The sequence below is a fragment of the Chiloscyllium plagiosum genome, chromosome 23 (assembly GCF_004010195.1).
Source record: "Chiloscyllium plagiosum isolate BGI_BamShark_2017 chromosome 23, ASM401019v2, whole genome shotgun sequence".
NCBI lineage: Eukaryota > Metazoa > Chordata > Chondrichthyes > Orectolobiformes > Hemiscylliidae > Chiloscyllium > Chiloscyllium plagiosum.
Window position 1 is genome coordinate 41606034 of NC_057732.1, and position 26890 is coordinate 41632923.

Below are 26890 nucleotides of genomic sequence, written 5' to 3' on the forward strand. Positions count from 1 at the left end.
TGGCTTTCCTGTATACCCTTGTGGTGAATTCTCCGTTTGGTGTTCTCTGTACCATCATGTCTAGGAATGGGAGTTGGCTATCCTTTTCTTCTTCTCTCGTGAATCGGATTCCTGTGAGTGTGGCGTTGATGATCCGGTGTGTTTTTTCTATTTCTGTGTTTTTAATGATTACAAACGTGTCATCGACATATCTGACCTAGAGTTTGGGTTGAATTTGTGGTAGGACTGTTTGTTCTAACCTTTGCATAACTGCCTCTGCTGTGAGTCCCGAGATTGGTGATCCCATGGGTGTTCCGTTGATTTGTTCGTAAATCTGGTTGTTGAATGTGAAGTGTGTTGTGAGGCACAAGTCCAGTAGTTTAAGTATGCCGTCTTTGTTGATAGGTTCAGCGTCCTGTTTTCTGTTCTGTATGTCCAGTAGGTTGGCTATTGTTTCTCTGGCTAGATACCAACTTGAAGATACCAACACCTACCAAAAGAGGGAGTTTGACCCCACCCCACAACTCACCAATAGGATAATTAACACACTAAGGAATCTACAAAAAAACGGACAGATAACCAGAGCTGACCTACAAAGAATGAAACCGGAAAGCAACAACACCCCCAGATTCTATGGATTACCTAAAGTACACAAACCAGACATCCCACTCAGACCCATAGTATCACTGCCAGGGACGCCATCATACAAACTGGCCAAAGAACTACAACAGAAATTGAAACACCTGGTCAGCGGATCCAAACACTCTTTACAATCAACACAGGAATTCTTGGACATCATCAGAAATATACACATAGACAAAGAAGAAACCATGATATCATTCAACGTGACGGCACTGTTCACTTCGATTGACAAAACCCTAGCCAGAGAAACAATAGTCAACCTACTGGACATACAGGACTGAAAACAGGACGCTGAACCTATCAACAAAGACGGCATACTTAAACTACTGGACTTGTGCCTCACAACACACTTCACATTCAACAACCAGATTTACGAACAAATCAACGGAACACACATGGGATCACCAATCTCGGGACTCATAGCAGAGGTAGTTATGCAAAGGTTAGAACAAACAGTCCTACCACAAATTCAACCCAAACTCTGGGTCAGATATGTCGATGACACGTTTGTAATTTAATGGCAAGGTATCATTTCTGCTTTGTTAGATTTCCATCAAGGCTGCAAAGTTCTCTCATCAGTTAACATAAACTCAAAGGTGGCATGGATTCTTTTCACAGCTGAATTAGCATTGAGACATGAGACGTCGAGAATGATGGTGATGGTTTATCCACTGAAACAGTCCACTAATACAATGGAATAGGAAGAAAATAGGACATTGTGGCCCTTCATGGGCATGCTAGATGGGAAGGACTATGCGATTCAGTTGGGGCAGTTGCAGCTGAAAGGGAAGTAGCAATTAGTGGTCAATAGGTTAAGCTGAGGCACAAAGAGAAGCAGTAAGTGGATTTAAATGGCAATCAAATCTAAAATGGCAGGGCTACCAACAGGCGAGAGTGCTGAAGGGTTGGGTGAGGAATTTGAAGAACCAAAGTAACTGACATCACTGTAAATAGTTTCTCCTTGCTTACATTTTCAAAACCTGTCAGATTTTAATTTCCTCTGTCAAATTTCCCTTGGCCATCTCTAGTCTAAGGAGAATAATTCAGTTTCTTCACATTTTCAATTTGCTTCATTACAGTGGAATGAAAAACTCTTTGAGCAATTAATGCAATTGCATTAGACAATACCAAGAACATGAATAGATTTTCATAATTTCAAGTTGCAAAATAGTCAGTTTGACAAACAGATTTTCTTTAAATTGAAGTCTGCACCCTTATTACAAACTGTGAAAAGGTAAGGTATCATAAGTCTAACAACAGCTTCTTACTTGGCGCAGGAGACTAGGTAGACATCTAATATGTTCTATTTTTAACTTTCAGATAACAAATAACTATATATTAGATTACTGGATGCAGAGTAACTCTGCTGGTAACTGCCTAGCCAGTGACACCCATATCCCATCAATGTATAAATTAAATTGGATATGATAGTTCAGTGGTTAAGTAATGGTCCAGCAACAAGAGTTCAAATCCCACCAGGAAAAGGCCTGAAAGACCATTTGGTGATGTTTCGGAGAGTTTCAGAAAAACAAACATGAGAGTTGTTGCAAAAGTCTAACTAGTTCATGGAAGGAACCCTGTCACCTTTACTCAGCCTGGCATACATGCACGAGTGAGAGACAAGAAAACTACAGATGCTGCAATCCAAGATAGACAAGCAGAAGGCTGGAAGAACACAGCAAACCAGGCAGCAACAGTAGGTGGAAAGTCTATATCTCCTGATGTTGCCTGGCTTGCTCCGTTCATCCAATCTTCTGCTTGTCCACCTGGCATATGTGCACTGGCAGCAGGTGACCTTTATGCTAAATTATGAGACACAGTTATGCATGCCTAATCCAGCCAGCATGCTACCATGGCAACTGGAACCTCCGATGAATCCCATCACTAATATTTAAACAAATCACATTTGAAAAATTCCCCAGTAAGTGCATTACTCAGACAATGGATGGAAGAACTGTTCTGTGTCTTGCCAGATTTCTTTCAAGACATACCTAACATTAATTACAGGAGTGTAATAAAAGGCACAGGGTGACATAGGAAATAGGAGTAGGCCATTTAGCCCCTTGAACTTGTTCCATCATTCAATTAGATCATAGCTGATGTGTGGTTAAACTCCATACATCTGCCTTTGGCCTTTATCCCATAACGGCTTTGCTTAACAATAAATTTGAGGTAGATCAATTTATGTTAACAACTGATGCTGGATTTACTGCCATTTGTGGGAGAGAATTCCCAACATGAACCACCCTTTGTGTGTAGAAGTATTTCATAACATCTCTCTTGAATGTTCTGTCCCTAATTTTTATACTAACTCCCCTAGTTCTAGAATCCCTAACTAGTGGAAACAGTTAACATTATTCAACCCTCTTTACTACTTGTTACTGTCAAAAAGACTTGGATCAATTCACCCCATAACCATCTAAATTCTAGACAAAACAGGCCTAATTTGGATAATCTCTCCTTGTGGCTTAACCCCTGATGTCCAGGTATCACTCCTATAAGACTGTCATTTTAACCTCCAAGGCCAACAAATCCTCCCTAAGGTTTGGTGCCCAGATCTGCTCACTCCAAGTGGAGACGTACCAGGGTTTTGTTCAACTGCAGCATGACTTCCAGAGCCTTGTACTCCAGTGCTCTAGAATATGAAGGCCAGCATTCCATGAGCTGTCTTGATTATTTTTTGCACCTGTGTGTGACATTTTAAAGATTAAGCACTGGAAGTCCCAAAATTTCTTTGGAAATGCACTGTATTTAACTTCATATGACTGACAAAGTGGTCACACAGCAGAAGGAGATCTGGCAACATAGTTCTACTCAATTTCATTGACTGCAATCCAACAAATTTTGCCAACTAAAACTCAATCAGCAGTGTAAAGATTGTTCTGCTTAGCTGCATGTCAACAGCAGCACTGACTCCCAGCTTCATTCATATTAATGCCGAACTTCACAAAGTTTCATTGTATCAAGTCAACCATGTGGAAGCAAGATTCCAAGTGATGCAGCACCTTACCTGACAAGCTAACTCAACATTGACTCATCTAATGGATGGCTGATTCATGATATCCTACTTGCTAAGTTATTAAACAACTATTGTTAAAGATAGCAAAAGAAATAATGGATGGGCTTATTACCAATACCTCAGCTACTGGATCACAACAAGCAAGCAATCGCGGTTCAGCTAACCCCATAATAATCCAAAGAAGACATGATCATGATGGGAAAGACTGCCCAGAGACTCTGCAAGCAACAGCCTAATGCAAGCTGTTTTAAAAAAAAAGTACATCTTTTAATTATGTGCCAGACTTTGCCCTTACTAATCTCACGTACTTTCTGTCTCACTAGCAGGATAGATAGAGCAGCGAATCCAAATGAAAGATGGACTTACTAGAGAAGGAACTTGTGGTGCAGTGGTACTATCGCCATCACTTTGCCAGGAGGCTTGGTTTCAATTTCCACCTGTTCCAGAGCTGTGTCATAACATGTTGATTAGAAATATCTAAACCAAAATCTAAAACATACCATATACCTTCTTTACCACCCTACCCAACTGCATGGCCACTTTCAGGGAGGTATGGACTTGAACTCCAAGATCCCTCTGTTCATCAATGCTGTTCAGGGTTCCTGCGATTAACTGTACACTTTTCCTTAACATTTGATCTCCCAAAGTGCAGAACTTCACCCCAGGTCAACAATGTGGAAGCAAAACTAGTAGTCAAATGTGGTCTCACTAGGATTGCATCTAGGGTTGCCATCATGTACGAATCAAATTGAAACAGGAATTGGCCGCACATTTCCTGATGTCTATGCCGCCATTCACTAAGCTCATGGCTGAATTCCAAAATCAATTTCATTTTGCCATCCTATTTCATGTCCCTTACTCATGAAAAATTCACCCAGCTCAAATGAAAATACTTCAGTGAAAAATCAGTTTCCTGAGCTAGAGAATTCAACATTTGTATTACAGACTGAAATTTATTTGCACCTTAACTGATTGTTTTGAAAGAACAGTCATCGCTGTATTAAAATTAGTTGTATTAAAACTTTTCCTTCTTTGGTGTAGTGATGCTTTCGGCCAGAATTAACAATATTCCATGATCACTGGACTGCGTTCATCATGTGGTTTTCTCATGACAGGACAGCATGTTCTCAGGTTTATGTTTTAGCTCAGCTTGCCATAGTATTTATTTTCAAGAATGCGGAGTTGCAATTCTGATACAAATCCATCGAATGTTGATGTTTCAGGGTCTGAAATCATGCACAAACAAACCCCGCACAATTTTGATTGGTGTAGTGCTTTTTTACAATACGACATTCCAAAGCACTTCACTGGGAAACAACCTGATAAAATTATACCAAGGAAATACTTGCAAAAATGGCTAAAAGTTTGGTCAAATGACTAATTTAAAAAGGAACACCTTCAAGATAATGATAGGTAGTGATTACATGAAGAAATGTAAGATCTTAGCGTTTAGAAGGTCCGATGGCTGGGTAAAAGAAGTTTGGTGTGAACAGACAGAAATTGAGTTCTCAGATGAATATGTGGCAAGAAGAAATTATTTTTAAATACTAAGGCCATAAACAGAAACAGAGATTGGGCAGGTAAGTGGAGTTGAGGGAGATTAGCTTTGAAGTCAATGAATGGTAGAACAGACTCAAGGGACTACATAGCTTACTCCTGCTCCAATTTCTTGTCATATACAGATCTAAGGAAAGACTGAGTCCATGGAAAGCTCTGAACAACAATCAGAAGTCAAAATCAATTTGTTGATAATTGTGTAAATTTAGGCCAGCAGGCAAAAAAATCACGATGTGAGTTAAAATACATCAGCAGAATTTGCAATGAGCTCAAGTTTATAGATGGTAGGTGGGAAGGAATCCAAGACAGCATAAGAATGCTTGAGGAGGAAGGGAACAAATAGATGGATACCAGGGATCTGGGTTGTCCTCTTTCATGTTACCGAGCAAGTTCAAGTCAGTTTGTTAAACTTTTAAGAACAAAAACATTCTTGGTGGATCACCTTGCAAACAATTACTTGATTTTTTTCAACACTTAGTACTGTCTAATTTATTTTTATTAAGTGACATATTTCAACTTTGTAATTGCACATAAACTGCAAACAAGTGCAGCTGATACTTATGCTGAAGGATTCCAGCGCTTTGATATCTGATAGCCAAATGGTGTTCAACAGTATTAAGATCACTGGCATTTTCACCAGCAATTAAACTATGCAGTCAAACAGCACAAGCCCCGAAGTGATGGAATCTGTTCATGGAAATCTCTTGGAATAAATATTCTCTTTTTTTGGTGAGCAACTTCCTCCCTTAAATTGGCAAAGGGCAGGAAAACTGGCTGAATGAAATGAGCACTTTTACATTCTGTTGTGTTCAAGAATACAAATGTCATTATGCAAATATTAAAAATAATCACACATAAAGAAGAATTATAAATAATATGCATAAAATTCCATTACTGTGCATTTATCATAAATGTATTTGCAAATATGAATAATATATTTCAAATATTTAAGGAAAAAAATACCTCCAAATTTCAGGGTAACCTGCAAATACTACTTGCCTGGGTAACCTATCTGAACAAAAATTCCTTACAAATGTTAGGCCACAGTTCATCCATTTATGCATCAGTAATCAAGCCTCCTAATCATACTCAACATGGTTTATTTGAATTAGTGTCCAGCTTTATTTGCTTAGAAGCAAAAATAATGTTCACTTACCTATAAAGATTGATAATTCTGACTGGGTCAACTACTGTACACATGCATATTTCTCTCTCTTAAGGAGTCCAGATCTGAAAGGCATGGTCTCTCGTTTACCATGGCCCCATTACATCCTGAATGCATCAACTTAGTAGTCTTATCTCTTGCATTGTGGTTCCAGTCATCAGAAATTGAGGTCACAATGTAGGTTGATTGGGTGATATCCGTTCATCCGTGTGAGTTGATGTGAATACAGCCTCACAACACTAGTGAGGTCAGATGACATCGTTTGCTGCAGTCCTCTAATGCATGAATGAATCAACTCTTCAAAGATAAATCAATTGTCATGCATGAAGTTATCCCTTGCCAGTGGTCAGAGATAATCTTTGCTGATGTATGTTGTTTGCAAGATTGACGTTAGCTTTGGAGCTTCTGAAGCCACGTCATCATGACAGCAAGTTCTAACCACAGCTGGTGTAGCCATATGTATTAGTTGTCAGTTGGGGGACTGCCACTTGTCACAACTGATGGTTTAGGCCTCCTAAGGGTGATAGTTCAGGTGACACAGAAGTTCCACGGTTGGATGCAAAGTCAAATCAAAATCCCGCAACCTTTTACGGTATTGGTTGAGATGGAAACAAAAAATTTGATGGCGTGTGCAAAACGGAAATTCTTCTGTCATCTTGATCAGCATCTCTTTACCGAGCCATAAAATCAGAAAATCTGATCCTTCTGAAGATTTACAATTTGAATTTAGGCTGTTGTCAGAAGCAACAAATATATGTAGGTTTTTATTAACCATAAAAATGGCTTTTCAATTTAAAACAACAAAATGGCTTCAAGTTATGATTTGGCACTGTGAACCTGCATTACTGCTTTGCTGAGTGAGCTGAATTAGAAGATAAAGCAGACAATGGAGTTTTCTGAAAATGAATCATAAGACATTAACTGACCACTCGAACTAACCTTGAACTGCCAGCATGAGATGATGATCGACGTAAAACAAGAACCATTTCCCAGGAAATATCATTGGATTAATCTGCTGTCAATCATGTCACCTTATGAGATTTGATTGGTCTTTTCTTGTAATTAAGACTGTGCTACCTCTTAAAAAAACCTAAATATAATGTTTAATTTTCAAATGTAATTGCGCAATTTTGCCACGGAACACAGAAGCTTGAACCTCTAGCGTTGCTGGACAAAACTGCGCCAGGCTACATTATTTTATTAAACTGGTAACCTTGCTTTATACAGACCACATTCCTGTTGATTCTTTTGACCGAGCGGGAAACTGAGAGGTCCCTCCTGGGATCCAGATCTTCATTTGGTGCTGTGACTCGTAGTTCAGCACAGACGGATCGTGGACAGCAGCGTAAGAGCCTAGAGTCTTTCACTATTTAGTGTTGAGGAATTTGGTCAGTCAGACGTGAGTATTTTATATACGTTCGGGTTTCCTCTCATTCAAGTAGTGTCCGACCTGACCCCTCGTTGACTATTTTCTAGTCCAGCCCGAAAGGATCGGTTTTAGCAAGGATAGGGTCAGGGGACCCTGTATAAAAAGAAGAGTGGTGGGGGGGGGGGGGGGGAGAAGAATAACCTACATTGTGACCTGGGAACTTTTTATATTTATGGTTGGTGATTTCCGGAGTTGTTGAACTCCGGATATTTTATTTTAACGGTGGACGATTTCCAGAGTAGTTGAACTCCAGAGCAGGGTTGTTGAATTCCAACCTTTGAACCCATCGACCCTCGAACCCTCCAACCTTTTTTTGATATAGCGATCTACTTAAAAAAAAAGTAGGGAGAAGATCGGGAACCTTCTCAGAATTAAGAAAACCTGATTTGGCTGGATTGGCATTGTCTAAATCAATACCTGGTGTTGTTCTCCTCTTCAACTACTTGAAGTACTTGGGATATGTAGTCTCCCCACAGAAAATTTCCGTTGCACTAAGTCAAGTCAAGTTCCTAGGCTTTATTATATCTGCTGAGACAAGTTCTCTGGAACAGAGTCGCATCACTCCTACTATCAGCTTCCCAGCCCCAATCACCACAAAGCAAGTGTGCCAATGGCTGGGCGGTCAACTTCTGCAGACAGTGGATTCCCAACGTGGCTCTCCGCATTAAGAAGTTGACTCCATATTCCTCCTACAAAGGTACATTTACCCTCTCCTCAGAAGCAAACCAAGTCTTTGATGAACTAATACGAGCTTTGTCACAAACTCCAGCTCTGGGAAGACCTCTTTATGATAGACATTTCCAATTGTACTGCACCATTCTGAATGACTGTGCCTATTCAGTACTTAATCAAGTTCATGGAGATAAACATTGCCCAGTTGCCTATTTTTCCACTAAACTTGACCCTGTTGCTTTAGGACATTCCTGCTGCACCCAAATTTTAACTGCCAATTATCTCAGTTTACAATCCGCAGAGAATCTTACACTACAACAGGACATCGTCATCTACATTTCTCATTCAGTAGGTGCTTTCTCGGGGAATTTACAAACTCAACATTTGACTGCAGCCTGCCAAAACCGTTATGGGATTTGATCTTCGAAATAATCCTCGATTGATTTTTAAGCACTGTACTACATTAACCCTGCCGATTTCTTAGCTCATCCTCCTTTACTCCTGTCCACTCCAGAACATGATTGTTTTCTTCTCATTAATGAGGACGTCCAAGTTTAGTCAGATCTCTCTGACACTCCAATCTGAAACCCTGATATCAATATGTTCATTGATGGTAGTTCCTTAATTGACTGTACAGGAGTTCGTCTTTCGGGCTATGGTTTGGTTGATGGCTATGGCTCTATCCTGGAATCTGCTACCTTCGACACACCTTTTTCAGCCCAGCAAGCTGAACGTTTTGCACTCACTTCTTGCATTCTAGGGACAGGGCTCCGTGCTAACATTTACACTGACTCCCGATATGCTTTCGGGATTGCACATGGTTTTGGACAACTCTGGAGTAACAGAGGATTTTTGACATCATCTGGCACTCCCATCTCTCACTGCCTGCTTGTTTCAGACCTTTTGACCGCACTCCTACTCCCAAAACAGGTTTTTGTTATCCAAAGTATTGTCCATGGAACTGGCCAATCCCCTGTTGATATTGGTAACCATGCTGCTGATGTGGCTGCAAAACAAGCCGCTTGCAACCACCTTCTGATTGTGCCCAAAATGATGAGTCAGACTGAAAGCTCTGACAAGAGTGGGTCTACCTCAGATAAACTAATGGCAATGATTCAAGATATTGTTACATTACAGAGGGACGCATCTGAATCTGAAAGGCAGTTGTGGTCCAAAGCCAGCCGTTATTGTAATCCTGTTACTAAACTATGGACCACTCCAGCTGGACAGATTTGTATGTCTGATGAACTTGCTTTCTGGGTAGTTGATTGTCTTCCTAATGCGACACACTGCAGTGCTCACTCAACGTATGATCTGCTACTGAACACTTGGTGGCATCCATGCCTCCAGCAGATGGTCCAACAAGTAAGTGATGGATGCCTCACCTGCCAAGAACACAATCCGGGAAAAGGTAATCCTTGCCCTATATGACAGACACCCCTCCCTGCGGGACCTGTTTAAACTCTTCAACTTGATTTCATTGAATTAGAAAAGTGTCAAAACTATAAATATATTTTAGTTATTGTTGATGTTTTCTCTAAATGGGTTGAAGCTTATCCTACTTTCAAAGCTATTACCAAAACTGTTGTAAGTATCCTGCTTAAGGAGATTATTGCCTGCTTTGGTATTCCCCTTTATCCATCTTCTGACAATGGTCCTCATTTTATTGGTGACATAAATGAGGAATTATCCTCTCAATTTGGCATCTGTGGTCAACTCCATTGTGCTTATCGCCCACAGGCTGCAGGTCTTGCAGAGCACTGTAACCAGACACTGAAAACTAAACTCGCAAAATTAACTTCTGAGACAGACCTTTCCTGGGTTAAACTGTTGCCTCTGGTTCTGTTTCACTTACACTGCACTTCTGCTGGTAGAACCCATTTATCCCCTGCTGAAATAGTTTATGACCAAGGCTTTCACACAAATACCCCTGTCCACTTTCACCATATGGCAAACGACATGCCCTCCTATGTCCTCCCCTTAACTAAAACTTTGCAAGGGCTCCATTCTCGAGTATGTGCTGCTCACGAAAACCTCCCCTCCCTTGAAGGAGTTAACACTACTGAGCCAGGCTCCTTTGTCGTCATCAAGAATTGGACATGCAATGGCCTCCAACCTCGATGGGAAGGACACTTTCAGGTCTTCATCACCTCAACTGCTGTTAAAGTCACTGGGCGCTCTGCTTGGGTTCACATCCATCATTGTAAACTCATTGGAAATGCACCTAAAGGGCAGGGGATGATGGCGATGATGAGAATGAAAGAGAACTGAGAAAGGAATCTGAACCAGACTATTATGTTACAGCTGCCTTTTCGAATAGTAATTTTTCTTCTGTTTTTGATATCCTAATCTTTACTACAGAAATGACTACCAGGAACAGAATCACTTCCACCCTGATATATGGACTTACCATGGCCAGCATTAGTATACAAGAAGGGACCACTTATCTTTGTGATCCTGAACAACAAGAGACTGTATACCACCTAAGCCAGGATGATCTTCTTGTATGCCAAGAGACTGACTTCTTCGATGTGTGGAACGTTACCCAAGATGATTGTCATAGTAGTCAACTACATCAACAAGATCGAACAATCCATTTACAGAACAAGCCTCAATGGTCTTTACCTTGTCAAAGTGTTATGTGTCAGTTTGATTTCAATTGTACTATGAGCAACCCTGGTAAGCCTTGCCCCATTCAAATAGACCATGCCATAAAAGAGGAAAAGGGGAAATATTATCTTTTACTAACAATTTGATTCTCAAAAACCATAACAGAATATTTGACAAGGATGAAATGGTTTGTTACCCACTGACTTCAGCAAAAGACTCCCTGACCCCTTTTATCTTCCCAAATCCTAACATGGAATGGTTCTAAAGCATTTACGGGACGTAATATTTCTTTGAATTATTATCTATCCCCACCTGCTACTTGTTTATGGACTTCTTCCAATAAATCCGGAATAACCTATCCAAATTGCTACAATGGTAAGGGATGGGGGCACACTTAAGTAAAAGTGCCTAAGACTATCCCCTGTGCTATGAGCAAATGTACCAGTCGTCACTGCTTCCCTGAAGGACCTCGCATATTCAAACCTTTTGTAGGGTGGGTAATAACATCTACTTTCATTATGAAACCCCTAATGGGACCAATGTCTTCCCAATTATGGGATGCGTGAAACCATTCTGGGATAATAACCACATCTCTGATCGAGAGAAGCACCTCATTCGACTGAACGATTTTCACCCTCCGCGTCTGGGATCAAACTATTTAATCATGGACTATCCACATACTCCAGGAATTCACAAAGACAGGCCCACTTCTTATTGAGAAAGTCCCTCCATTATCTATACTAAACCTGGGATTTTTTTCAGTCATAAAAAAGCATCTAACTACCCTGTCTTGAATAAAGCAAGTACTCTTCGTGCTGCAGCTGTAGGAACAGTTTTTCCAACTACTGTTCCCTATCCAATTACCTGGCAACGAAATTGGAATTCCCCTGAGAAATGTTCAGTCTCCCCTGAGTTTTGCGCAGAATGGAAGAATCCAAAGGCTCTTCAAAATAGCAAAACTCACTCTTTGGTAGATGCAGCTCTTAGTGTTTTTTTTCCATAGGAGGATCTTCAGAAGTTGTTAGTCATCAAAACCATAACGATCTCATTGTGGTCTCAGCCTCTTGGATAATGAGAGGATTGCTGCTCTATCAGAAATTAGGGACATGCTTTCATAATTGCGTCTATTTACCCAACAAAACAGATATGCCCTCGATTATATACTTGCAAAGGAAGATAGAGTTAAAGGTAAATGCATCATGGCATCACTGACCTCATCGAAAACATTACTAGGCATATAGATAACATCTGTACCTTTGTCAGTCAAATGAATGAAGGTGCAGGATGGGGAGATTGGGGTTTTGGCTCATGGTACAACTGGTTAATCCATATGGCTGTGTATGCTGCTATTGTTTTAGTTGGTCTTTTTGTTGGTATTGCTATAGTTAAGTGTATTATTGCTATGATATTAGCTTCTATTGACAACATTGATTCCACCCAGAAAATGCTTCTTCTCCACTTAGATGAAGATGAGGAAGCACCATTGCCTGCCCCTGGTCCCTCCCCGGAGGAAGACGAAGTATAGCAGTCTTTGGTTGCCTTTGAATTGGATTAATTTGATCCATGTCTTCACATTTACGGGTGTGGCCATATAATGACCAAAGGTGTGGGGGGTGGGGGGAAGGGGGGTAGAGATGAGGATTTAAAATTTGAATTTAGACTGTTGTCAGATATGTAAGTTTTTATTAACCATAAAATGGCTTTTCAATTTAAAATAAACACAACAAAATGGCTTCAAGTTATGATTTGACACTGTGAACCTGCAGTATTGCTTTGCTGAGTGAGCTGAATTAGAAGATAAAGCAGACAATGGAGTTTTCCAAAAATGAATCATAAGACATTAACTGACCACTCAAACTAACCTTGAACTGCCAGCATGAGATGATCTACGTAAAACAAGAACTATTTCCCAGGATTAACCTGCTGTCAATCATGTCACCTTATTAGATTTGATTGGTTTTTCAAATATAATTACACAATTTCGCCACGGAACATGGAAGCTTTAACCTCTGTGCTGCTGGACAAAACTGCACCAGGCTGCCTTATTTTATTAAACTGGTAACCTTGCTTTATACAGACCGCATTCCTGTTGATTCTTTTGACTGGTCGCGAAGGCGAGAGGTACCTCCTGGGATCGAGATCTTTACTTTCTCCTGTAATTCTGAGTGCGAGCTTGCAGTGCATAAAATAGTTATGCTTGCGCAGTATTAGCAGTTCAAATCAAAAATAGATTTAAATTACAGAGAAGACACGAAAATGAACTTTATATACACAAGATCTTCCTTGCTTTTATAGCTTTTGATGTCTACATGATAGATACTCAAGGCAGTGGTTCATCCATTTCTGCAAGCTTGCAATGCATCTTATGACTGAGGCAAGATTAAGAATATTACGTTACTGGCATGCCCGACATGGCATAGCATGGTGCAATATTTTCATTCTTTTATCACTGAAATTGATTCAATTGTGGATTTTAAAAAAAAAGGTCCAGATAATTATGTGAAGAACAACAAACTTGGCGGATACAATGGAAAATGGTAGGAAAGCTGTACTCAATGAATTAAAAATTAGAATTAGCTTTAATGCCATGTGCATTCAAGTGAGTACGGTGAAAATTTTACAAGTCACCACTTACAATGCCACCTTAGGTACAAAGGTGCCTGGGTACAGATTCTTAACTACAAGTTCCTGGGGGAAAGCAAATTAGAAAAAGAAAGAAATAAAACAACAGTCCTTCCAACCCACACCACGGTGGCATCTAGTCTTTAGTCTGCACTCGGCCTTGACTCCAGACCATGTTAGGCTTCACCTCGAACTCAGGGACCCACTCTGGAATTATCTTGAGGCTGGAAGTCTGCACTGAGGTCATGCCAGGCCGCCAAGACAAGAGATTGCGCTGAGGCTCAGAGTCTGAGTCAAAGCTGAGGTTGGAAGTGGGAGTCTGTGCCAAGGCCAGGGGTCCAAACCTATGCTGGGTCAGGAGTTCAGGACATCATGGAGAAGGAGGCAAGGAAATAAAAAACACATAACAGGAAAAAAACAAAAGAAACAGACGGAGGTAAAGAGCTCCTGCTGAGGAATCCTACTCCTCTGCCATCCTGGAACTGCTCTTGCAGAGATCCAACAATGGAGTTATTGATTTCTTTGGCTGTAACCATTTTACAATTTATCCTTCTCAACTCTGCTGGAGCCTTTGGCATACTAAGTCCAGTGCAGTACTTCATTTTATAGCTCAGTGGGCCCATCTTTTTTTGATTTCACTTTTGTCTATCCAGTTGTGGAGAGCACATCTCCAGGCATCATATTATGTCCTCCCTTCTCACTGTGACTTCTCTTCTATCTAAAGAATCAAACCTGAGCACTGAGAATTCATTTCTATTTTGCCTTATGGTCACATCTGAAGTTGTTGGTTAGCTTTTATAGCTATACTAATAATGCTCAGCTCTACTACTCTACTATCTCTCAACCACATGCTGCCTCTGAATTGTTAAGCCAACTTAGTAAACACCCAGGGAGGTTTCAATGATTAAGGGTCTTAAATGAGCTAGGTAGAGAGGCTGAGCAAAATAATTCCAAGGTGTTGCATCCTTGAAGATCATCCCAGTCTCGAATCTGCATATCCCTCAGGTTGCAGCTGTCAGTATGGAGTCAAGACCCAACTGGATCTCTCCACCATCACCACTTGAATATGGATTCAAAAAGGTTTTAGCCACATGAACATCAATTAGCCCAGATACTGATTATATTCTCTGGCCAAAGTTTCAACCCTCTACCACTCATCCGAGTACTTACAATAAAATATTGCGCTTTAGTACCTAACATTCCACCCAACATCAGTTCCACAATACAATGCAGCTTCACTCCAACTTCCGTTTCCATTAGCTATATGGATATGTTATGTCAAGTGCAGACTTTATTTCTCTTTTGTCCTCCTTGCTACTGCCCTGTTCTCAGTTCTTCGTAAATACATTAAGGACAAAAGGATAACTAGGGAGAGAATAGGACTCCTCAAAGATAAGCAAAGCAACCTTTTATGGAGCCACAGGAGATGGGAGAAGATACTAAACAAGTATTTTGCATCAGTGTTTACTGTGCAGAAGGACATGGAAGATTTAGAATGTGGGGAAATAGATGGTGACATCTTGAAAAATATCCATATTATACAAGAGGGAATGCTGAATGTCTTGAAATGCATGCAAGTGTTTAAATCCCAGGACATGATCAGGCGTAACCTACCACTTTGTGGGAAGCTAGGAAAGTGATTGCTGGGCCTGATTTTTGTACTATCGATAGTCACAGGTGAGGTGCTGGAAGACTGGAGGGTTGGCTAACATGGTGCCACTACTTAAGAAAGATGGCAAGGAAAAGTCAGGGAACTATAGACCAGTGAGCCTCACATTGGTGGTGGGCAAGTTGGAGGGAATCCGGAGGGACAGCATTTACATTGGTAGGATAAATAGACAAGATCTTTTCCCTGGAGTGGGGGAGTCCAGAACTAGACTGCACAGGTTTAGGGTGAGAGGTGAAAGATTTTAGAGGGACCTAAGGAGAAACTTTTTCACATAGAGAGTGATGAATGTATGAAATGAGGTGCCAGAGAAAGTGGTAGAGGTTGGTACAATTGCAGCATTTAAAAGGCATGTGGATAGGTATATGAATAGGAAGGGTTTAGAGGAAAATGGACCAAGTACTGGCAAATGGGACTGGACTGGGTTAGGATATCTGGTCAGAATGGACAAGTTGGATGGTCTGTTTCTGTGTTGTACATCTTTATGACTCTCTAACTCTAATTGAAAATTGGTGAAAGTACAACTACTCATTTCCTGAGCCGTCAATTGCTTACAAATCAGACATCTACGTTGACTTCAATGCATCCTAAAGTATTGAATTTAAAATTTGCAATCCTTGAGACAAGACATTCCATGGTAAGACCCCACTGTACATCTGCCTTTAATCTAATAACAGGTCACACAAATACTGCTAAAATTTCAGTGTCAAAATTAATCTCATAACAGATTGGACATTCAAAAGAGATTCTTTGGACAGGACTTGGCAAAAGGGGAATTATCTCTGACCTCATTGTTGTGTTTACCGATCATATACCTTTCTTATTAATCATGTCAATAAATTACGTATTGTGTCGAACTTGTGCGACTCATAATGTAGTTTCTGAATGTTAAGAGTAGAAGGGTCAGCAACTCAATTACTTCCATCTTTTCCCAGAACAACAGGAGAGCATATTATGTCTTCCATCTCTTTTCACAGAAGAAAAAAAATGTAAAAACTGGCCTTATTGCCAATACAAATTCATTAATCACAGAGGCAGAAAAGGAAAAAAAACAAGGTACTGCCAGAGGCAATTTTAAGTTGGCCAGATGTCTCATTAAATTAGTCTTTGATGAGTGGGAATCAACCACACAATGAATAAAATTAAAAATATGCTAAAAATTGTGAAAGTATGTTTCATTCCGTGAATTGATGTCTCGGAATTCGATCTTTGTAATGTTTTCTATCTCATTGAACAAAAACCACATTAATATTAACTTTAGTATATTTTTAATATGATTAATAAAATCTTCAGTTTTAGATTAGATTAGATTCTCTACAGTATGGAAACAGGCCCTTCAGCCCAACCAGTCCACACCGACCCTCCAAAGAGTAACCCACCCAGACCCATTTCCCTCTGACGAATGTACCGAACACTATGTGCAATTTAGCATGGCCAATTCACCTGACCTGCACATCTTTGGACTGTGGGAGGAAACCGGAGCACCTGGGAGGAAACCCATGTAGACAAGGGGAGAATGTGCAAATTCCACACAGGCAGTCGCCCGAGGCTGGAATCGAACCTGGGACCCTGGTGCTGTGAGGCAGCAGTGCTAATCACTGAGCCACCACTCAGTTCATGGGGAAAGTTTTTAATATTTATCACATTAATATTCAAAACGGTTTATGCAGACAAATTGACCACAGTTGAACAATGAAATGTGAACTAACATGAATACAATAGAGTTTTGCATCACTGAGGGCCATGTGATTGCCCATTAGTGGGCGGTACGGTGGCACAGTGGTTAGCACTGCTGCCTCACAGCACCAGAGACCTGGGTTCAATTCCCGCCTCAGGCGACTCTGTGTGTGTAATTCTCCCAGTGTCTGCGTGGGTTTCCTCCAGGTGCTCCGGTTTACCCCCACAATCCAAAAATGTGCAGGTTAGGTGAATTGGCCATACAAAATTGCCCATAGTGTTAGGTAAGGGGTAAATGAAAGGGAATGGGTCTGGGTGGATTGCGCTTCGGCGTGGACTTGTTGGGCCGAACAGCCTGTTTCCACACCGTAAGTAATCTAATCTAATCTACTCTAATCTAAAACTCAATTTGGAGCCTCCTTGCATCTTGATCACCACTCACAATAACACTCAGTTGCGTCACCACCAAGCTTAGAAATGTTGCATTTGGTTCATTTGTCCAGGTTGTTTATTTTTCCTTGCAATACCCATTAGTCACTGCCTATCATGTGGAAAAGACCCATTTTATTACCACTCTTGATTGCAAGTCAGCTACTATTTTCTATTCTTTTATTGAATATCAGCTTATGGTCAATACTCAAGATATGATTTGGAGTTGGCTGGTCCTTAACAAGTAACTCTTCAAACGCACCTCCAAGAGCACACAGCTTCTATCAATAACATGCTGAGATTACAGCATTTGCAATCATTAGAAAAACACCATTTCATGAATATTACCTCAAATCAACAACTGTCACTGAAATACAGTTTGATCATTTATTCCCACAAAATCATAAGATTTCATCAATATAAATGTGGCCAGCTGTAAACTGGTAGGACTGCAATTACATCTTGCAACTGGTGTACAACATTCAGGAGCTCATCTCCAAGCTCCTACCTTAACTATGATGAAACTTCTATGTTCTAATTGAGTCTCATTCTGTATGTTATTTTTCCCCAAGTCTGCAGTTTAAGTATAATTCAATTATTATATTTTTTGATGAAAACTGGATGTTGGACATGCATAATTACAAGAGAATAATTCTTTTCAAATTTGTTTCCATATTTGTTTTAGCATCAGAAAAATAAATCATTGAATTTCAGACTGATTCTGCCTATTCACATCTCACCTGGACTAATGTTTAATATTCTCTCATGAAATGTCAGCATTATTGATTAGGCCAGCATGTGTTTCCAGTTGCAAACTGCCCTTGAGAAAGTGGCAGTGAGCCACCGATTTTATAAATTCTTATTGGAGTGACATTATCACGAGCAAAGTCAACAATTGTTGCTCATTTATAATCGCTCTTGAGAAGGTTATTAAGCATCTGAAATCCACCCGAAGTGCAATTGACTGCAGACATCTCAGCAACTAAATTGAGTAAGGAGGAAAGCATGGGGATAAAGCACAGTTTTAATGCAACCAAGAGAATTAACATAAACATGGGCATAAAATCTACATCCAAGTTTATTTCCTTCTGCTTTTGTTGAAAATAATTAAATGGGTGCAAAAGGTAAGTGTGCTGGAACGTATCTTAAACTGCTGGAACCTACACCGAAATTCTGTGCAGAACAGGTGGCATCAAGATTTCCTTGCTCCACCAGCTGCTAAAGGTTCTAATCAAAGTAAATTTTGGCAGTTTTAATTGAGTTTGGAATCAGCATGATTCCAAAGCCAGTCTTAATGCACCGTTAATTCAGCCTTAACTGGCTGTCACCCACAGAAAGCCCAAAGGATTAAAAAAAAGGAGAGAAAATTCAATGTAATGGGATATGGAGAATAGATATCCATCTTTCCCTGCAAGTACTGTGGGTGGCCATTTGATTCGCGATGTGAGAATTGTTGGCGTTGCTAACAGTTGTCTGCAAATAAACTCAAATAACAGTTTCTTCAGGTCTAAATTTTAAAAAAGATAGTAATGAAACAGAAACTGAGAAACGATGACAGCTTGTTTGTGCAGTGTAATTGTGTGCTCTGCCCATGTTATCACTTGCTGCATCTCAAATTGAGAGGATTCCAATTTTTCAATGCACATCAAGTCCCTGACCTTAACAGCAATACCGAAGAAATCTTGATAGCGATAAGAAGGGGATAAATTTGTAAAACTTTATGCCTTCCAAAAACTAAGCAACTTTGTTCAGCAATGCTGAATTTAATTTGAAAAGGACATTATGATGAATCAGAAATATTGCTCTTCTACATTGTCAAATAATATTTCTATATTTCTTGATTACTTGTCGTGGGATTATTAAAATTTTGAATAGGATCAAATTATTTTCAAGTACAAAAATTCTCTCTAATACCAAAAGGCCATCAATTGAAAGCAATTTGTACACCAAAAGAGTTTCAGGCAATAAAAATATCCATATCTCGCTTTTTGACAAACGTGATACCTTAACAACGGATGGAAGATAACCGTGATGTTCCGAGCTCCAGGTTTGCAAACGAACTTCGTGCCTCCTCCTTCAATTAGATTGTCATCAGCTCCTCCTGCAAAGCAACACATCCAAATTCAGATACTCAAATCAAATATTTGGATCCCAAAGGGACCTCACTTCAAAGGGATATGGTGAACCAAATGGTTGTGTGACTGCTAAAGTTCCCTGTTTTTTAACTGAATAACATTGCTAAAGTGACATAGGACTACATAAACATTTCTCAATACAGGTTGGGAGGTCATGTTGAGGTTGTACAGGATATTGGTGAGACCTCTTCTGGAATACTGTGTCCAGTTCTGGTTACCTAGTTATAGGAAGGCTATTATTAAGCTGGAGAGGGTTCAGAAGAGGATCACCAGGATGTTGCCAGGCTGGGACTTTTGTTTTTCTGGAGCGTAGGAGGTTGAGAGATGACCTGATAGAAATTTATAAAATAGTAAGAGGCACAGATAGAGTTAATGGTAGTTGTCGTTTCCCAAGAACAGGGGATTTCAAGACGAGGGGGCACATTTTTTAAGGTGGGAGGAGAGAGATGTAAAAAATACATGGGAGAACAATGTTTCTTTTTGTGCAGAGGGTTGCTCACGTATGGAATGAACTTCCTGAGGAAATGGTGGATGCGGGTACAATTATAACGTTTAAAAGACATTTGGTTCGGGACATTAATAGGAAAGGTTTGGAGAGATATGGGCCCGGAGCAGGCAGGTTGGACTAGTTTTTTTTGGGATTACACTTGGCACAGACTGTTTGTACTGATGGATCTGTTTCCATGTTGTATGACCCTATGACTTTATGACCCAGAGACTTGGTGAACATGGTATAGTGCTCACATAGCAGTGATTTAAAATCTTCAATGCGTAGCATTTTTAGGTCTGCTACCATTTGTAAAAAATTGTTAATTAACTCTTCAGATTAGCTATTTAATAATGAAGAAACTCTCAGTATCATACAAGTGCATCGTTGGTTTGATTCACTCACTCTATTTTCATAAATCAGAAGTTGCTCAAAACCTGAGAATGATGAAGCTGGAACCTGAATTGAATGATTGCCAGTTTTCTTTTCGGATGTAGATTTTTTGAACATATTGGGCTTTCATTCAGTGCTCCAAACAAACAGGCTTCCAATTTGACACCCTTCACAAACTAAAGTGCATACAAAATTTTGCTGCTCGAATCCTCACTCAAACCAAGTCCTTTTTCCCTATATAAAAGCAAAAACTGCAAATTCTGGAAATCTGAAATAAAATCATAAAATGCTCGAGAAACTCAGCAAGTCTGGCAGCATCTATGGAGAGAAATGTTAGGTCTGGTTCTTTCTTCACAGTTTCTCCTCTCTGGTTATTTCCCATTCACCAATCATCCCCACGCCCAATGACCCACATCAGTTCCTTGTCTGGTAATAGAATTCTCATGCATGTCTCAAATCCCTTCATGACTTAGCACCTTTATAACTCTTAACATGCCTACCTCAACAATCTAACTGAATTTATAATCTGTATCATCAACATTCCAAATTTGCTCAGTCAAACATTGTTGGCCTTCAATTGCCAGGACCCACAGTATCAGAATTCCTTCACAAAACCTCTCTACCTCATAAGCAGTCTCTCTCTCCTCTTTTAGGACAGTCCTGAAAGATATCTCCTTAACCGAGTGTTTCATCATTTGTTTTCCTATCTCCCTTATTTGGTTTAGTGTCAAATTTCCTTCAATAATATGTATCTCTGGTTTAAAAGCACTCCAGAAATACAGGTATTCTTTTAGATTTGGAAGGCCAACTATAATGTCATGATCCCTGCCAAGCCTGCACTTCATGACAGAGTTCATGGTTTGGAGGAGCTGAAAAAGGAGCGTTGGTAAGTTGTTGCAGTATGTTGCAGTATGCAGCATGTAGATGGCCCACAGTACTGTGACAACTTTCAATGTATACTTCAAGAGGTGTATGTGGTGCCCATCAAATGATTTGTTTTGTTTTGGAAGATACAAAGCTTCATGGGTGTTATTGCTCTTCTGAGCTCACAGCTAGGACCAACTGAAAAGCCAAATCTGCATCCATGCAAAATTGCCCTAAACCTAAACATACACACACGCAGTTGAGTGCCAGTTTGTCTGGAGTTGTCCTTCACTGCTCCATTAAGGCAACATTGTAAACAATGCGCTCCATTAACTTATTTTAAAACTGCAAATTTTTTTTACATATTTTTCTTAGTTTAAAGCTCTATCTTCGTCCAGTTTAAACCCACAGTCCAAAAAAAATGCCTCTGCAACAGGAGAATGACCATACTTTTGAGGCCAGTCAAGTCTTTTCCTAACTGCCCAAAAAACTTGCAATATCTGGAGTTTATCAACAAAAAAAATTGATAATTCTAAAGTGCAAACAAGTTAAAATCTGCCACGTTACTCTGTCATAAACCACTCTCGTATAAACAAGTTTCCACAAACATTCCAGGAGTTCACAATCACTTGCTCTATGACACAACATGGACTAGGCTACTGTGCTGGTAGGGCTGTCTGATCTTTTTCTTAACCCCTTCACAGAAGTCACCATTACTCATTACGCCACCTTTTTAAAATATGGACTTGAAAAATCGGACAATTAAATAAATTACACGCCTTTCATCACTGCTGTTAAAACCCCAATAATTTTGCACCTCATTCAACAATGAGCACAATTTAGCTTGGACATTTCTGGCACCATTTAAGCCAACAACATAAATACAAAAAAAATTCACTTAGGTCTCCAGGACACACCAAGGTGAATTGGAGTAGGAACCACAAAAAATCATTTCTGCATAAAGAAATTGCAATGCACTTCACCCAAAAACAATATAACCATGGACAGTACTTTGGTTGTGGCAAATTAAAAGCATCATGACTATAAGTAGATAAAACAATTATTAACTGGAGAAGAATCCGCAGAATGTTGTCAAAAGGAAATATGTTTAATTTCATAGGAGAAAGTGAGGACTGCAGATGCTGGAGATCAGAGCTGAAAAATGTGTTGCTGGAAAAGCGCAGCAGGTCAGGCAACATCCAAGGAGCAGGAGAATCGACGTTTCGGGCATAAGCCTTTCTTCAGAGATCATGCCCGAAACGTCGATTCTTCTGCTCCTTGGATGCTGCCTGACCTGCTGCGCTTTTCCAGCAACACATTTTTCAGCTCAGTATTTAATTTCATATAATTGTTCACAACTTGTACTTTTTTATGTTGACTGTTGCAACACTTTTCTTTTGTGATTTCTTCAATTAAGAATATTTTACACAGCAAAAATATTCTACTTTAAAGAATTTGACAAAATCATACTTCTCAGAATAATTCTATTACAGCGTAATTCTACTTTTAATTGACAATGTTTCACGTCTGGAGAGGATGCCTGATATTGGAATGGAGTACTGAGAATGCAAGGAACATAGAAACCAATAAGCAGCAGAGTAATTGAGCACTGTGAAGGTTAACAAAGCAGGGAGAACAGTAAATTACAATTCTTGCAGCATAGCCTTGCTATACTATGATCCATGCCATCTATGACCCTAATGCCATACTTAATAAAACCAATTTCCAAAGCAACAAGAACACAGGTTTAATTAAAAAACACAAGTCGATAACAGTCAGCTTTTCAAAAATGGTACCTTCTGATGTGACTCGCATGTCTCAAAATACTCTATCTTTTTATTGAACATGCCTCTGCTTATAAGGCCAACATTTGTTGCCAACTGGCAATTATCCTTAAAAACAAAGAACATTATAATACAGGAGCAGGCCCTTTGGCCCAAAACGCCTGTGCAGATTCCTAACCATATGTCTATCAAGAGACACCTTAAAGGTTGCTCACATGCCTCTGTCCACCACCTCAACTGGCAGTGCGTTCCAAGCAATCATCACTCTCTGTGAAAAACCTTCCCCTCACTTCTCCCCTAAGCTTTTCCCCATTCATCTTGAATTCATGAGCTCTTGTCATTGACCTTTCCATCTGGGAAAAAGCTTCTACCAACCCTATCTATGCCTCTCAATTTTGTAGACCTCTCTCAAGTTGTTCTCAGCCTCCATCTTTCCAGTGGAAACAATCCAACTTTATCAAAACTCGACACTCACTCAAAACCCTTCAAACCAAGCAACATTCTGGTAAACCTTCTCTGCACTCTCTCCAAAGCGTCCACATTCTTCTGGCAGTGCAGCAACAAGAACTGCACACATTACAAATGTGGCCTAACTAAAGTTTTATACAGCTGTGACAGAAAAAAAAGGTGCAGACCCGAAACATAAACTCTGATTTCTCTTCACAGATGCTGCCAGGCCTGCCAAGTTTTTCCAGCATTTTCTGCTTTGGTTTCTGATTTACAGCATCCATAGTTCTTTCAGATTTTATTAGGATGGTACGTTGCTTGAAGAGAGACATACAGGTGGTGGCGTCCCCTTGCTGCTGCCCATTTACTTCAAAGAACAAAAATGCAACACAGGAATAGGCCTTGAGGCCCTCCAAGCCTGCGCGAAAACATTGTGCCCTTCCATACTAAAACGGTCTTCACTTAGAGGATCCATATCCCTCGATTTCCTTCCTATTAATGTATTTGTCAAGGCGCTTTTTGAATGCTGATAATATGTTTGCTTCCACCAGCTTCTCTAGCAGCATGTTCCAGGCACTCAACACCCTTTGTGTGAAAACTTAACTCGCACATCTGTTAAACATCCTGGCCCTCGCACCTTGACCCAGTGTTCTCTGGTAATTAACCCTTCTACCCCAGGAAAAAGCTTACACATTAAGCCTGTGTCCCCCGGTAATTAATCCCTCCATGCCAGAAAAAATCTTCATACTTTCCACTCCATCCATAATCTTACATCAGGTCACCCATTAACCTCCTGCATTCTAGTGAAAACAAACCCAGTCTATCCAACCTTTCTTCATAGCTAAAATCCCCCATACCAGGCAACATCCTGGTAAACCTTTTCTGTACCCTCTCCAAAGCATCCATATCCTTCTGGTGGCGTGGTGACCAGAAATGTACGCAATATTCCAATTGGGAGCTACCTAGAGTCAGAGATGTACAGCGTGGAAACAGACCCTTCGGTTCAACCTGTCCATGCCAACCAGATATCCCAACCCAATCTAGTTCCACCTGCCAGCACCCGGCCCATATCCCTACAAATCCTTTCTATTCATATACCCATCCAAATGCCTCTTAAATGTTGCAATTGTACCAGCCTCCACCACATCCTCTGGCAGCTCATTCCATACACGTACCACCCTCTGCGTGAAAACATTGCCCCTTAGGTCCCTCTTACATCTTTCCCCTCTCACCCTAAACCTATGCCCTCTAGTTCTGGACTCACCGACCCCAGGGAAAAAACTTTGCCTATTTACCCTATCCATGTCCCTCATAATTTTGTAAACCATTATAAGGTCACCCCTCAGCCTTCAACGCTCCAGGGAAAACAGCCCCAGCCTGTTCAGCCTCTCCCTATAGCTCAAATCCTCCAACCATGGCAACATCCTAGATTATCTTTTCTGAACCCTTGCAAGTTTTACAACATCTTTCCAATAGGAAGGAGACCAGAATGGCACACAATATTCCAACAGTGGCCTAACTAATGTCCTGTACTGCTGCAACATGACCTCCCAACTCCTGTACTCAATACTCTGACCAATAAAGGAAAGCTTACCAAACACCTTCTTCACTATCCTATCTGCCTGCAACTCCACTTTTAAGGAGCTATGAACTGAACTCCAAGGTCTCTTTGTTCAGAAACACTCCCTAGGACCTTACCATTAGGTGTATAAGTCCTGCTAAGATTTGCTTTCCCAAAATGCAGCACCTTGCATTTATCTGAATTAAACTCCATCTGCCACTTCTCAGCCCATTGGCCCATCTGGACCAGATCCTGTTGTAATCTGAGGTAACCCTCTTCGCTGTCCACTACACCTCCAATTTTGGTGTCATCTGCAAACTTACTAACTATACCTCTTATGCTCGCATCCAAATCATTTACGTAAATGATAAAGAGTAGGGGACTCAGTACCGATCCTTGCGGAACTCCACTGGTCACAGGCCTACAGTCTGAAAAACAACCCTCCACCACCACCCTCTGTCTTCTATCATTGTGTCCAAATGGCTAGTTCTCCCTTTATTCTGTGAGATCTAACCTTGCTAATCAGTCTCCCATGGGGAACCTTGTCGAACGCCTTACTGAAGTCCATATAGATCACACCTACCACTCTGCCCTCATCAATCCCCTTTGTTACTTATTCAAAAAATTCAATCAAGTTTGTGAGACATGATTTCCCATGCACAAAGCCATGTTGACTATTCCTAATCAGTCCTTGCCTTTCCAAATACATATACATCCTGTCCCTCAGGATTCCCTCCAACAACTTGCCCAACACCGAGGTCAGGCTCACTGGTCTATAGTTCCCTGGCTTGTCCTTACCACCCTTCTTAAACAGTAGCACCACGTTTGCCAACCTCCAAGTCTTCTGGCACCTCACCTGTGACGATTGATGATACAAACATTCTACAAAGCTGTAGCATAACCTGTCTATCCTTGTACTCAATGCCCCTTCCAGTGAAGGCAAGCATGCCATTGGTCTTTTTTACAACCTTATCTAACTTCACTGCCACCTTCAGTGATCTGTGGACCTGGACACATAGATCCCTCAGCATATCAATACTCCCAAGGGTTCTGCCATTCCATGTATAATTTCCAACTGTACTTAATCTTCCAAAATGCCTCACTTCATATTTGTCCGGATTAAACTCTATTTGCCATTTTTCCGCCCATGCCTCCAACTGATCCATATTCTGCTGTATCCTCTGAGAGTCCGCAACACCACAAATGCTTGCATCGTCCACAAACTTATTAATTAGACTAGATATATTTTCCTCCAAATCATTTATGTAGACTAAAAACAGCATAGGTCCCAGCATTGATTCCTGTGGAACACCACTAACCACAACCCTCCATTCTGAAAAACATCCATTCACCGCTACCCTCTATCGCCTATGACTAATGTGGACAAAGTGGAACCTCCTGTTGAAAGATGCTTTCTCTTATTCATTTGTGGAATGTGGGCATCGCTGGCTGGCCAGCATTTATTGTCCATTCCTAGTTGTCCTGGAGGTGGTGGTCCTGAGCTGCCTTCTTGAACCACTGCAATCCACTTGCTGTGGGTTCACCTACAATGCCCTTACGGAGGAAATTCCAAGATTTTGATCCAGTGATGATAAATTGCCAAGTCAGATGGTGAGTGGCTTTGAGGGGAATGTGAAGGTGGTGGTATTCCCATATATCTGCTGTCCTTGTCCTTCTAGATGGAAGTGGTTGTGCATTTGGAATGTTCTGTCTGAGGGTCGTTGATGAATTTCTGCAGTGCATCTTGTAGAC

General features: G+C 40.5%; 1 protein-coding gene across 1 annotated transcript in view; it reads right to left on the reverse strand.

The window, feature by feature from the left end:
* Positions 1–26890, reverse strand: part of exoc4 (exocyst complex component 4) — a 571126-nt gene that overhangs the window by 319364 nt on the left and 224872 nt on the right. The window contains exon 9 of the mRNA XM_043714034.1: positions 19472–19568. Coding sequence (XP_043569969.1) covers positions 19472–19568 — 97 coding nt within the window. The remainder of the gene's footprint in view (positions 1–19471; positions 19569–26890) is intronic.